This window comes from Rutidosis leptorrhynchoides, chromosome 1 (genome assembly GCF_046630445.1).
Source record: "Rutidosis leptorrhynchoides isolate AG116_Rl617_1_P2 chromosome 1, CSIRO_AGI_Rlap_v1, whole genome shotgun sequence".
Taxonomy (NCBI): domain Eukaryota; kingdom Viridiplantae; phylum Streptophyta; class Magnoliopsida; order Asterales; family Asteraceae; genus Rutidosis; species Rutidosis leptorrhynchoides.
Window position 1 is genome coordinate 252,041,439 of NC_092333.1, and position 13,738 is coordinate 252,055,176.

Sequence of the window (13,738 nt, forward strand, 5' to 3'; positions counted from 1 at the left end):
ACCAAAATTAAAGACTAAACTTTTATTTTTTTATTTTTTTATTTTTTTTTGTGCGAACAGGTAAAACACAAACTATAAGAATCAACATGTGGAAACACTTGATAATTGAAAAATGGTTATCATTCATCGTTATGATAATAATAAGTAAATAATGCAACATATATTAAGAGTAAACAAAACAAATTATAGACATGATAATAATAAGTAAATAATGCAACATATGATAATAATAAGTAAATTATAGACATGATATAAGAATCAACATGTGGAAACACTTGATAATTGAAAAATGGTTATCATTCATCGTTATGATAATAATAAGTAAATAATGCAACATATATTAAGAGTAAACAAAACAAATTATAGACATGATACATAAACAGTTACTGCTTCGAAGTCGTAGGCTCGTAGCGCCAAACTCCACTGATACCGCTTCCTTCAACTTCTCAGAAGCAACAACCACCATCGTTGGCTACCCATGCGAAAAATTGGTACTAGACAAGGTCACGACAATCCGTACCAGGTTCCACCACCAATCAGATCCCTTGAAGGAACAAGTCACATAATGTAGCTCCATTACAGCCCTTTAAAGAAACAAACAAAGATTTCGTTGTTGACGCAGTCTTCCACAAAGCACTGACAGAATTGGCAGTGCCATTACACCTAACACATCCACCACCACCTGCAACACCAACCCATAGGCAACTCATGAACTACAAAATATATTCGGCAAACATGCCAAAAATCAGCAATGCAATCATAACTCCAGATGCTGAAGTAACAAGCCAATCAGTTGTCACGACCACTGAACCTGCAATCAGCTATTACTGTATCCAAATATAAAGCATCTTCGTTGACCACCTCTATGATATTTGATGGATCCTTAACAAATCTTGTGCCTTACCGGAGGATCCACTTCATGTTTTCGTCTTATGTACATGTTATCTCAGCTGAAAAGGCATACCATGAGTAAATTCAGTTGTTGAGATCACCAATTCTATGTTCATATAATTCTATGTTCATATAATGAATGTTAGTGTGCTGAGACATTTTATTTGACAAAAATGAGAAAATTAGAGTTTATTATGATGAATATTTACATTGTAGTCTAGAAAAAAAAGGGTAAAAGGGGGCAAGTAATCCGACCCCATACTCTGATGTACACAGTCCAACAGGATTACTCCCCGACTGTTTTCAACCCATCTCTGGGCACCACTAAATATTCGTCCTAGACAGGATTTGAACCTGAGACCTCTTGCAAGGAACTTAGCCCCCAACCACTAAATATTCATATTTTTTACTACCTACTTATACGTTGGAGGTCCTTTTGGAAGCAATCTCCTTATCCATAGAACATTGAGAAGAAGGACTTTCTCTACTCTTTGTCAAGAGTGTTTCACTCTGGGTGGAGAAATGACTTATCTTTATTGTAGGATAGAATAGGGGAAAGATTGTCTACATCTTACCTCCCCCGTACCCCACTTTTGTGAGTTTGGTTTTTATTGTTGTTGTCTAAAAAAGAAAAAGAAAACAATAACATCTCGATGAATATTCATCGGATGAATAATAACTTAATATGAGTTTATATGTGCTTTTCTTTTTTTAGACTAAAATGTTATCATTCATCTAATGAATGTTATCATTCATTTGAAAAATAATAACATACCATTAATATTTACTACTTTTTTGTTTTTTTAGCCAAAAAATTATCATTCATCATAAAAAATAATATCCCATGAGTATTTATGGTGACAAACCAAATATTTATCTAAAATGAAACATATCAAATAGGTCAAACCGTTTGAAAGTCACTTGAAGATCCACATTATGAATGCGTCCTGAAAAAATTAGCAGGAAAAGTAGCACCCTAGTTTAGTGGCTTTCTTCCTAAAATTTACTTACAAAAAGAGGTATGTCTTCTTTATGAACTTAGCACATGTTATCAATATGGCGTGATACCTGCAGTGTATTTTTCAAGAGAAAAAAAGTTATTTTTGTATTCTGCATCATTATTCATTCAATCTCTTGTATGAAGCCACAACTACAACTACATACAATTCAAAAGAACAACAAAACAACTGTATTGTTACCATGTGGTTGATCTGGTTAGCTTTTTAAATGATTTTTCTCTCTTATTCCTACTTGGATATCATAACATCAGCCCTACATTTAACAATACCCATTCACTGACACATAAATGATGAACAAAACTATACTCTGGTAATGAACTATGAACCTACTAATAAATACTAAACTTTATTCAATATCACCATTGATTAATGAATCTAAAGCGGTGTACTCAAAATATTTGACAGTAATGTTCATATAGTTTCACTCAGTTTTTTTGTGCTAACCATAAATAAACATAAAACATCCAGCACAATTACATGATACAAAGTATAAAAAATAAGATCTCAAAGAATAAAACTCATGAACAACGTCATCACAAAACGTACATTCAGGAACAAAGAATAAGATACCTTAGAATGAGAACATTTGAAGAACACAACAAATCCTACAATTACCGTATTTATAAAGGCAACTCCAAAACACCAGAGTCTAAAAATCGTTCACACCCTACAAACAAAGGAAAACCAACATAACCCACATTAATTCACAATATATAGACGGTTAGATATCACCGGAAATTCAAAGATTATACCGATATTGCAATCGAAGTAGAAGAAGAACGAAAAAAGAGCAGACATCATAAATACGCAATATCGCATAAAGATACAAAGAATTGACACGAAGACTGACCAATCTCAAACTACATTCAACAACGTTTGATGATTCTTCAAAGAATGATAGATATTCTGCATCTAATTGATGAATTTGAAGATATTTGCGGTTGAATTTTGGAGTCGAAACCCTCATTGTTATGAAGAAATGAAACCCTAATTTGAATCAGATGTATATGAATATTCACGTTATGCTGTTTTATTAAATGCGAATACCATAACAAATTACCAATAACCAAAATCATAAAGTAAAAATTAGTATCAAAAATTTAGGAACGAACGAACGATCTAAAACAAATATGAATAAACTCTATGAATTGTCAATTGTTTAAAGAAATATATATATATATATATATATATATATATATTAGCGGAGACAGGGAGGGAACGGAGGGTGCTGAGCCTCCCTCAATGAGCCTAACAGCAATGTAAAGTTAACATATGATTAATTATTTCACCAAAGCCACCCTCAATTTAAACTGATTTAATTTTTAAATATTCATCTAAATATCTAACTTAGTTAGGAATCATGGATGGAGCTTCTATTACAGTTATATAAGTATCGAGTAAGCCTCCCTTATCTTCGAATTCTGGCTCCGCCTCTGATCGCGAGGTACTTGACCTCTATATGATACATTTTACAAACATTGCATTCGTTTTTAAAAGACAAACTTTCATTACATCGAAAGTTGACGGCATGCATACCATTTCATAATATATCCAACTATAATCGACTTAATAATAATCTTGATGAACTCGATGACTCGAATGCAACGTCTTTTGAAATATGTCATGAATGACTCCAAGTAATATCTCTAATATGAGCAAATGCACAGCGGAAGATTTCTTTCATACCTGAGAATAAACATGCTTTCAAGTGTCAACCAAAAGGATGGTGAGTTCATTAGTTTATCATAAACATTCATTTCCATCATTTTAATAGACCACAAGATTTTCATTTCTCATAAATATACGTCCCATGCACAGAGACAAAAATAATCATTCATATGGTGAACACCTGGTAACCGACATTAACAAGATGCATATAAGAATACCCCCTATCATTCCGGGAAATTCTTCGGACATGATAAAAACTAATTCGAAGTACTAAAGCATCCGGTACTTTGGATGGGGTTCGTTAGGCCCAATAGATCTATCTTTAGGATTCGCGTCAATTAGCAGATCGGTTTACTAATTCTTAGGTTATCAAGCAAAAGGGGCATATTCGGCTTCGATCATTCACCCATATAATGTAGTTTCAATTACTTGTGTCTATTTCGTAAAATATTTATAAAAGCAGCGCATGTATTCTCAGTCCCAAAAATATATATTGCAAAAGCATTTAAAAAAGGAGTAATGAAACTCACAATATGATATTTTGTAGTAAAAATATGCATACGACGATACCGAACAATGCAAGGTTGACCTCGGATTCACGAACCTATATCATTTATATATATATTAATACATATAATCGTAATTGAACAATTTCACATGTCATAACTTACTTTATATATTATATATATTTAATTTGTGTATATACATTTTTAATGACTAATATTTATATAATTATATTAATATATATTTAGTTACTATTATATTAAAATACTTAATTTGTTATATATGAATATTAATATATAAAAATGTTAATATGATTAATAAATACTTATATGTAATATTACTAAAAGTATATTTCTATATACAATTTGTTTATTTGGTAACATAATATCAATAATAGTACTAAAAGTTGTTTTTGATTATAATGATATTATACAATTAATAACTATAAAAATAATGATTTTACAAATAATAATAATACTAATATTTATGATAATAATAAAAATAATAATATTAATAATGATAATAATAATAATAAATAGAAATAAAATTACTACCTCAATGAAATAGCCCTTAAGAAAAATGCCCAAGTCCGGGTTTGAACTCGTGACGTCCCGCTAACCCGATAACACCTATAACCATTCCCCTATCACTTTATTTCTGATTAAATCCTTTCCTAATCTAGTTAACCCTTATATCTCTGTCTCAAATTCCTTCTTCTTCCATAATTCAATATCACGTAACCAAATCATCAATAATCATCGTTATCATTTATTTGTAATTCGTCACAGAATCATCACCATCATCATACTTCAAGTCACGTACCATCATCTTACAAATCTAACCTAATCAATACTATCCCGTAATTATAACATCATAAGCATTTCATTCGAAAGCATAATTTTTTAACTACATCACTAACACGATCACCTCATTATATACTGCCATCTTCATAATCATATCATCTATCATCAACCATTATCCTAATCATCCTCGATGAATCATCATCAACAATATTGATATCTTTCGTTTATTATTTTTGTATATTACCGATATCCTTCATGTTTATACGTCTTCAGTAATTTGCCATCAAAACAACAAACACAAACATTTGTATCCCTTCATTTCCTGGGGTTTGTTCAAAGAGTAAACAGAATCATACTTACGTTATCTACTATAAAGTCTTCCTTGTGTTGTTTCTTGGCCCATCACAGCCCAACCGATAACAAAACCCAAATATTAAGTTACAATTATCGGCCCAAATATCAAGGAATTAAATCATGGCTTGCTGTAATGTAGTGATAAAAATCGATGGGCAGTCCCACCTTGCTTTTGATTTTATATTTAAAGAAAGGAACTAGTGGAAGGTGTCGGCTACCACTTTTCATAAAACAACAATACCTATTACAACGTACATACAATTATATAGCAAGTGGGTTTGTTATGATTAGGTTTTGTCTGCCATCAATGTCTTTTATCCTAGTTATATACTGTAAATCATATCCATGATTCATCCCTAATGCTTATCACAACCCAATATTTTTTTAATTGAGCGTTTTTCATTACCTATATCATGGTCTCATCGTTCTCCCTTCCACTTTCACGATTATCACCACATCATCATATGATTCGCTGTACTCATCATAACTCATCTATCATCCAGAACAGAAGAGTGGTATTGGTGTGGTTTGTATGTGCGATTAGAACCAGAAAAGAATATAAACGTAATAGCACAACAGGTATAGTTGTAGTCGTGAATTACAAAAAGGAAAAGAAAAAGGTGAGAGGAAGAAAGTGAGAAAGAAAGGAGATGATGGTTTATGGGGTTGGATCATGGTGGGTTTCTAAGCTAATCGAAAACAGAAAAACAAAAAGAATTGTAGCAGACTGCAGCAAACAATGATTTGCAGGTGGAAGTGGTGGCGATTGTTTAAGGTGGTGAAGGTTTCGGTTCATCAAGAAGCAGCAGGCAGGGTTGCAGATCTCGGAAGTTCTCGGCGAGATCTCGGCGGGATCTCGGTTTCAAAATTCAGACGAGAAGTTTTTGCCTTCTCGTTGGGATTTCTCGGTCAACGTAGCGATATCTCGGTCAACTATCCATTTTCTCGTAAATCTCGCGAGATCTCGCGAGATCTGGGCCATCTCGCGAGAAATTAGTCAATATTCTGGTCAAATTATTTTTAGGGTTTTTTTTTTTACAAAACGTAATAGCGGCCACTCCAAATCAGATTTACTCTCTGTAACAAAGAAAAGGCGATTAGGGTTTCAATCTGCAATAACTTCTCCTTCGATTATCACTTTATCAGGTATTAATTTCATTTTCATTTAATATTTCTTCGATTTTCAATTTAGATCTTCATCTATCATCATCTATAAACTTCGATTACCAGGTTCCTAATGTGTTGTATACTTATTACTTGTATAATTGACTAATTGTATTGTATATTTGTACCATCTATGATCTATGTATCATAAATTCATAATTTTGTGTTGTAAACTTTACTTGTTGAGTTGTTGTCATTAGTTACTTTGTGGATACATTTGATAATGTGGTAAAGTTGATTCACATAATTGTATTTTATTGTGTAATTACTAGTAGGTATATAAAATAATAATGTAGTAAAGAAATTCGAATTTGTGTTGTATTGTATGATTTGTATCATCAGTAACTTTGTGGCTAGTTAGTGACTTAGTGTACCAGTGTATGTGTATGATACTATGATCCATACCTTTGTGGTTCCTATAGTTATCTCAACAACTTTGAAGTTGTGCTTAATCTATGTATGATAATTCAGGTTCATAATAATGTTGTATAGTTGTATAGCTTATGTGTATCATAGTAGTGTATCACATTGAGTTTCTTTTAATTGTAGAGTTATAGTTCAATGACAGAAGCATCTACGGGACCATCGATTAACACTACGGCTTGTAAAGAACTCAAGAGAAAATCTGATGATGTTGGGTGGAAATATGCGTATTTGGCAAATGCAAACAATTTACAAAGAGTGAAATGTACACTATGTGGCAAGGAAATGTCGGGTGGTATACATAGACTGAAAGAACACATCGCGGGTGTAAGGGGAAATGTTCAACCATGTTCTAAAGCCAAAAAAGTAGATAAAGACAAATGTCAAAAAGCTCTTGATGAGCTAGACTTAAAAAAGAAAGCTAAACAACATCATGATAGATATTTGAGAGAGGAAGTAAACATTCGTAGGGAAAACCCGATTGACCTTGATGAGATGCAAGAATCGTTTGGAGAATTGAAGTCACAACGTTCTTTTGGTCCTATGGACAAGTTTACATCCGTTGAAAAGGGAAAGGGTAAACAAACTAATCTTGAGAATGCTATGAGAAAAGAACAACTTATGCGTGTGAAGGAGTACATTGCTAGGTGGGTTTATGAATGTGCGATTCCATTTCACGCTATTGAGACGGATAGTTTCAAAGCTTTATTGGAGGCGGTTGGTCAATTTGGATCTAATGCTCAACCTCCAAGTAGATATGAGTTGGGAGAATCTTTGTTAAAAAGGAAGATGGAAAGAACAAATAATCGTTTGAAGTTATATGAAGATGAATGGGCGGCAAATGGATGCTCGATCATGACGGATTGCTGGACTGATGCTAAAAGAAGGAGCATCATGAATTTATGTGTCAATTCAAAGTCGGGTACCGTTTTCCTCTCATCTACAGAATCTTCTGATCAGTCTCACACTAGCGAGCACATATATGATTATGTCGAGAGTTTTATTCAGAAAGTCGGTCCCAAAAATGTTGTCCAAGTTGTGACAGACAATGCCTCAAATAATATAGGAGCGGCAAAGTTGTTGAGGGAGAAACGACCTACAATATTTTGGACATCGTGTGGGGCGCACACTATTAATCTTATGCTTGAAGGTAATAAATTATTTATTGTACATTGTTACTGATGCTATTTATACTGCTGCTACTAAACTACTACTGTTAAACTGCTGCTACTAAATTATTTATTATACATTGTTACTTATGCTTGAAGTTGTTGCTATTTTATCTTTCATTGTTACTGCTGTGACCAAACTGCTGCTACTAATCTGCTGCTACTTATGCAGTCTGCAACTAAACTGCTGCTAATAAACTGCTGCTACTAGACCACTGTTAATTTTACTTGCTACTGCTAAAAAACTGCTGCTATTAAACTGATGTTGCTACTACTACTATTTATAAGTGTTTATTTATTTTTTAAGGTATTGGTAAGGAACAAAGGTATAAGTCTATACTTGATAAAGCAAGGAAAATAACAGTGTTCATTTACTCCCATCATAGAACGTTAGCTTTGATGCGGCAATACACGAAGAAAAGAGATATTGTGAGACCGGGAGTTACAAGGTTTGCTTCCTCTTTTCTTACTTTACAAAGTTTACTTGATAAGAAAGGGCAATTAAGACAAATGTTTGCGAGTAACGAATGGGAAGCATGTAAGTCATCAAAGACGAAGGTGGGGGGTGATGTTTATAAGTTGGTGAATGACAACAAATTTTGGGCCGGCGTGACAAGCTGCCTAAGTGTGTTTGCACCTTTAGTCAAAATTTTACGAATGGTAGATGCGGATTGGAAGCCTTCCATGGGTTTTCTACATGGTGAGCTCAAAAAGGCTATACAAGAAATAAAGGATGCCTTGAACAATAGAAAAAGTTTAGTTAAACCTATCATGGATATCATCTTAACTAAGATGGATGGTCGATTAGATTCAAGCCTACATTTGGCGGCTTATGTTTTGAACCCTTATTATTTTTATAATGATATAAGTGTTCAAAATGATGAAATTGCGAATGATGCGGTTGTTGAGGTTATTGAGCGAATGTTTTGCGATGATTTTGAGATGCAAAAACTAATAGTGTTGGAGGAGTTGCCGATTTACAAAAGCAAACAAGGAAAATTTAGTCGGTTACTTGCACTCAAAGGATGTGAGAAGAACGATGATAAATATGATCCGGGTAATACAATTAAGTATCATATATCATATAAAACTATATTATTAATATTAATAGTTATTAGTTTTTTTATATTTATCAACTTATTTAATTTATCTTTTAAATTGTAGCAAGTTGGTGGGCAAGTTTTGGTGCCTCCACTCCTAATTTGAGACGGGTTGCTATAAGGATACTTTCCTTAACTACGAGCTCATCGGGTTGTGAGAGGAATTGGAGCACTTTTGAAGCAGTTAGTGACTATAAGTTTTAAATAATATATTACATGTTAAATTATCCTTTTTAATTATACTATTCTTAACTTTGCAGGTGCATACAAAAAAAAAAGAAATAGACTAGGGCCATCTAAGTTGAACAACCTTGTTTATGTTCAATTTAATGCAAATTTGTTGGATAAAAACAAAAGAAGGAGGGAGAGAGGACATGATACCCTATTATCGAGAAATGATGCAAGTGAGGCACAAGATTGGATTTTAGATGAAGAATTGATTGCGGAGGCACAAGATGTGAATGAAGCTTTACCACCTCGAAGAAGCGTGAGAACTCGGGATCTTTTCGAGGATTTTGAGTCGGAGAGTGAGGTGGAGGAAGTAAATGAAGAATTTGAATACGAGTCGGATGGAGTTGAAATCCTTGAACAAGTATATGAACACGACAACCTCTTCTACGATGTTGAAGAATAATGGAATTCTACTTTATGTTTTGTTAATGCCATTTGATGTTTAGTGTTTTTGGTGTAATTTGTGCAGAATGATGCTACTGATTTTCTACTACTAATGATGCCATTTCATATGTAATAATTGTTGGTAGCTATTTTACATTGCTATTGATGTTATTTTACATTGTAGATTTGTAGTAACTTCTAAATCTCTTGCACCTACTGATTAGCTAGTGATGTTATTTATATTTTATATATGTATAATATTTGAGTCTTCAAATGCACCTATTATATGATTTATTATATTATAAAAGTTCAAAAGTCAACTAAAGTCAACGCCCGAGATCTCCCCGAGATTAATCCGAGATGCCGAGATCTCCTCAAAAAAGTCTAAACGAGATCTCCTCGAGATCCGAGATCTCCAACCTTGGAAGCAGGTATATATATATGTTTGTTTGAGTTATTGTGTGTATCCAAGTGTGTTCATGTCTCTATGTATATATAGAATGATAATAATCCATTAGTTACAAATGATGTATTGAATTGACAGAATATTTCGAGTAGACAGAGAATTAAAATTAGATAGTGACCTAAAACAGATTTTAACTTCTTGTATTTGTCGACAGAATTCATTACATAAATAAAACGTGGTGATGGAGATGGATAGTTGACAGCTTGTGATGGTGTTTTTGGATTTCATGAAGAAGAAATGAAGATAGAGAGAGAGAGAAAATGGTTTGGTCATATAAATCTACTGCAATTGTTATAGAATAGATAAAGATATATGTGAAGATAGATAGAAGTTGATAGATTGAGAAAGGTACTAGATTGCAGGCAGAAACGAAATTTTATAAAGTTGGATAGGGATGTTAAACAAAATCGTACGAGTTTGTGGATTAGTTTATTAATCAGATTCCAAAAAGTACAAATCAAATACAGTTAGAAAAGGGTGTGAAACTGATGTGTAAAATCGTGTATATTATTTATCAATGGAAAATGCCGGTTAAAATATTACTACACACTAACGGGCAGTGTACCCGATCGTGTAATAGTATAAAGTTGGTAATTCCGAAATCGTTCCAAGGACAGTTTAAACGTGAGAATTAAGATTGTAACTAATAAAATAAACTAAGTTAGTCTATGAAAATCGAAAGTACGAGATAGTTTGTTTTGTGGCTATTTAACGATTAGCCAAATCAAAGATTGATTAAAAGTAAAAGAACAATATTTTTGTATTTTTTTAAGTTTATAAGAATTAAATGCAGACTCAACGAAAAGTAAAGATATTTGAATTCAATAGATAAAAGTATGTTCGCCTAGATCTCCTATTCGCAGTGTCGGATGATTTGTTATTAAGCACTAGTTCAATTTATCAATACATGCAACTACAGAGTCGGTTTACCCAGAGTTCTCTTTTAGCAAACACATCAAACTTGGATTTATTAGCTTAGGGTTCCCTTTCACCAAAGACCTCTTTCGTTTGTGACTTAGTAATTAACTAATTATAAGATTAAGATTCAATTGGTTACGCGTTCGCTCCACACAATTCACCCATGTTTTGTTTAATCTATGTTACCCGGTTTACCCCCTTGGTCAAGTAAGCACCCAATTGGTTAAGACAAATCAATTGAAAACTAGTGTACTAAATTGAAACAGGGTTCCCTTTGTTCAAACAAGATCACTAATCAACCTAGTAACAATAATCAACACCCACAAGAATGGTTCTTAATCAAAACTCATAATTATCATGCATTAATCAATAAAACATTAAAGTATCATCCAAACACATACGAATATTCAATCTAGACAAACATTAAAGTGCTTAGCCAACCATGGCTAAAACCAAAATCACAAATAAACAATTAAGAGTATTCATTATGAAAATAAGAATTAAACCTAATGAAAATTGTGTTCTTGAATGATGAACGGATCGAGACGCGTTTCCGGAATGATTGATGTGTTAGAATGATCTTGGGGTTCCCCAAAAATCACCCTTTTTCGTCAAAAAGCTGCTGGAATTTGTCTGGATGCAAAAGTGAATAATTAGGGTAAATTTTCGGGCTTTAAATAGGTCCATTCTGAATCCGGTTGAAATTGGAGCGGCGCTCCAATAGTGGCGCGGCGCGCCATTTGCTGTAACTTTGATTTCTGGCCACCTGCAAACTGTCGAACTGGATTTCTAGCCTACTGGAGCGGCGCTCCACAATTCTGAGCGGCGCTCCAGGCCTCTTTTGCTGAATCTGAGCTGAAAACTCACTAATATTCGTCAAAACTCGAATCGAACCAAACTCTTTCACTCGTTTACATAGAAAATCACCAAAACCATCAAATAACTTCAAATTTAACCTTCTTGGTCTTGGAACTCAAACTTTCACAACACTTATCAAAATAACACCAAATCGTATCCAAAAAGACCAAAATGTACCCGATATCGCTAAGGAAAACGCGTATGAATTATGTGATATCAAACAACCCCACACTAGAGTTTTGCTTGTCCTCAAGCAATTAAACTCGATAATAATCTTCTACCATATGATAACTTCTTCAACATGAATGTAGAATCAAACTCGTAATTAACAAACCACGAACTAGCATGGGCACGATTTGGATGTAAATACCAACCATACCTCCCACTTGCATTCCCCAAAATTAACTTCCCAATCCTCAAGCAAATAGTATGAACAAAGTAGCTAAATATAATCTCGAATAGCGTACCAAATAAAATGAGGCAAAGAATCTCGAACCATAGTGTAAGTCTTCAAAGGAATCGGGAATCAAGTGGGAGCCAAACACCAAGAAAACAATTGAACGCATGTGCCAAAAAGAACGCACGGGCTACCCCTCAATTGGTCAAGCCAATGCCTCCCACAGTACCTAACATCACGAGATGTCGGTAAGAAAATAATGTGCTTAGGAGGATACACATTACGTCCAGATATCATCGATAATCATGAGGTGATCATCTAATCCGTTAAGTCAACCATAAAGATTGAGGTTCATCAGGCTTAAAAGCTGATATCTTACCTTTCCGGAGGTTATCCACTGGGAATCTGATCAATCACTGACATTTTGTGTATCATGGTGCGCTTCCCATTTGGCTAGCAAATCTCCCTTATTGAGATAAGCTTTGACTACCAGTTTTCCTGTTTGACGTTGAGGCCTGGTAGATTTCCAGTCGATTTTAGCAATGACTTTTCAAGATTTTTCGTCACCCTACAACTGGTCTGGACTACAACTTCTGAAACAAATCAGTAAGTGTGTCGTTCGGGAGACTTGACTCCTTTTAGGATGGAATAGATACATCTTATGTGGTTAAGTAAGGTGGTCGGGTGCAACATTGTCCTTGTTAGGAGAAACAATGAGGATCGCCCTGTTAAGTTTTCGATCTAGCGCATGATCCGGTTTCGACCACACGCCACTATCACCGTTCATACGGTTGACACCCGCCTTGGAGCAGATGACCTACGTATGAATTTTAATGTTCATGTAGGATTTCACATTCAAAATAATGAACATGTTTTGAAAGTTCAAGACTTTCTCCTCTAACAGTACCTCATCGTGAAATGATGGGTAATGAAATGGTATCGCTTAAGAGGTATACGTACCAAGTGAAACGGTCGAAAGACTTTACTTCCTTAATGAGTGGATCTGAGTCACTCGGGAATGCCAATCTATTTCAATTGACACTCAGTTTAAATCCCAAAAACCTTTGGGTGCCATATCTTTTGACTATGGGTTGTGTTGGCTAAGCAAACACAAGCGCGTAGCTATTGTTCCTAAAAAGGATAGCACTGGTGAAGCTCTAGGCTCCTCTTCCCACAGTATCACACCATTGAATGATGTAATAATAAAATGATATAGTTTCGGAAGTCTGCTATACCAAGTAACCAAAAGTTTGTGATCTGGCAAGTGATTCGGTCACAATCACGCTATGCAATCACCGCTCTCTCACGGTTTACACTCGTTTTGGTACAGGTGACCTACTATTGAGTTCCCCGAACTCGTAGGATTTCATGTTCAAAATAATGAACATG

The 13,738-nt window shown here is 34.1% G+C and overlaps 1 protein-coding gene and 1 long non-coding RNA gene across 4 annotated transcripts; one reads left to right on the forward strand and one right to left on the reverse strand.

Annotated features, from left to right (window-relative positions):
- Positions 1-269: 269 nt before the first annotated feature.
- LOC139869008 (uncharacterized) lies at positions 270-3,044 on the reverse strand. Of its 3 annotated transcripts, XR_011766004.1 has the most exons (4): positions 2,761-3,044; positions 2,526-2,577; positions 2,091-2,163; positions 270-1,959 (listed from the first exon to the last, which is right to left on the reverse strand). It is a non-coding gene; the product is annotated as an uncharacterized lncRNA (long non-coding RNA). The 3 variants fall into 3 exon arrangements; XR_011766005.1 differs by lacking the exon at positions 2,091-2,163; XR_011766003.1 differs by having other exon boundaries at positions 270-2,163.
- A 2,934-nt stretch (positions 3,045-5,978) lies between these two features.
- On the forward strand, positions 5,979-9,934 carry LOC139896978 (uncharacterized). Its single transcript, XM_071879618.1, has 7 exons — positions 5,979-6,167; positions 6,953-7,976; positions 8,303-9,052; positions 9,160-9,249; positions 9,356-9,687; positions 9,796-9,839; positions 9,895-9,934. Exons 1-7 carry the CDS (start codon positions 5,979-5,981, stop codon positions 9,932-9,934), a joined length of 2,469 nt encoding a protein of 822 aa, XP_071735719.1.
- The last annotated feature ends 3,804 nt before the right edge of the window (positions 9,935-13,738 follow it).

Coding starts and splice junctions, on each gene's coding strand:
- LOC139896978 (XM_071879618.1), top strand. CDS start 5,979: ATGATTTGCAGGTGGAAGTGGTGGCGATTGTTTAAGGTGGTGAAGGTT. Junction 9,053..9,159: donor CGATGATAAATATGATCCGG/GTAATACAATTA, acceptor TTTAAATTGTAG/CAAGTTGGTGGGCAAGTTTT. Junction 9,840..9,894: donor CTAATGATGCCATTTCATAT/GTAATAATTGTT, acceptor TTTACATTGTAG/ATTTGTAGTAACTTCTAAAT.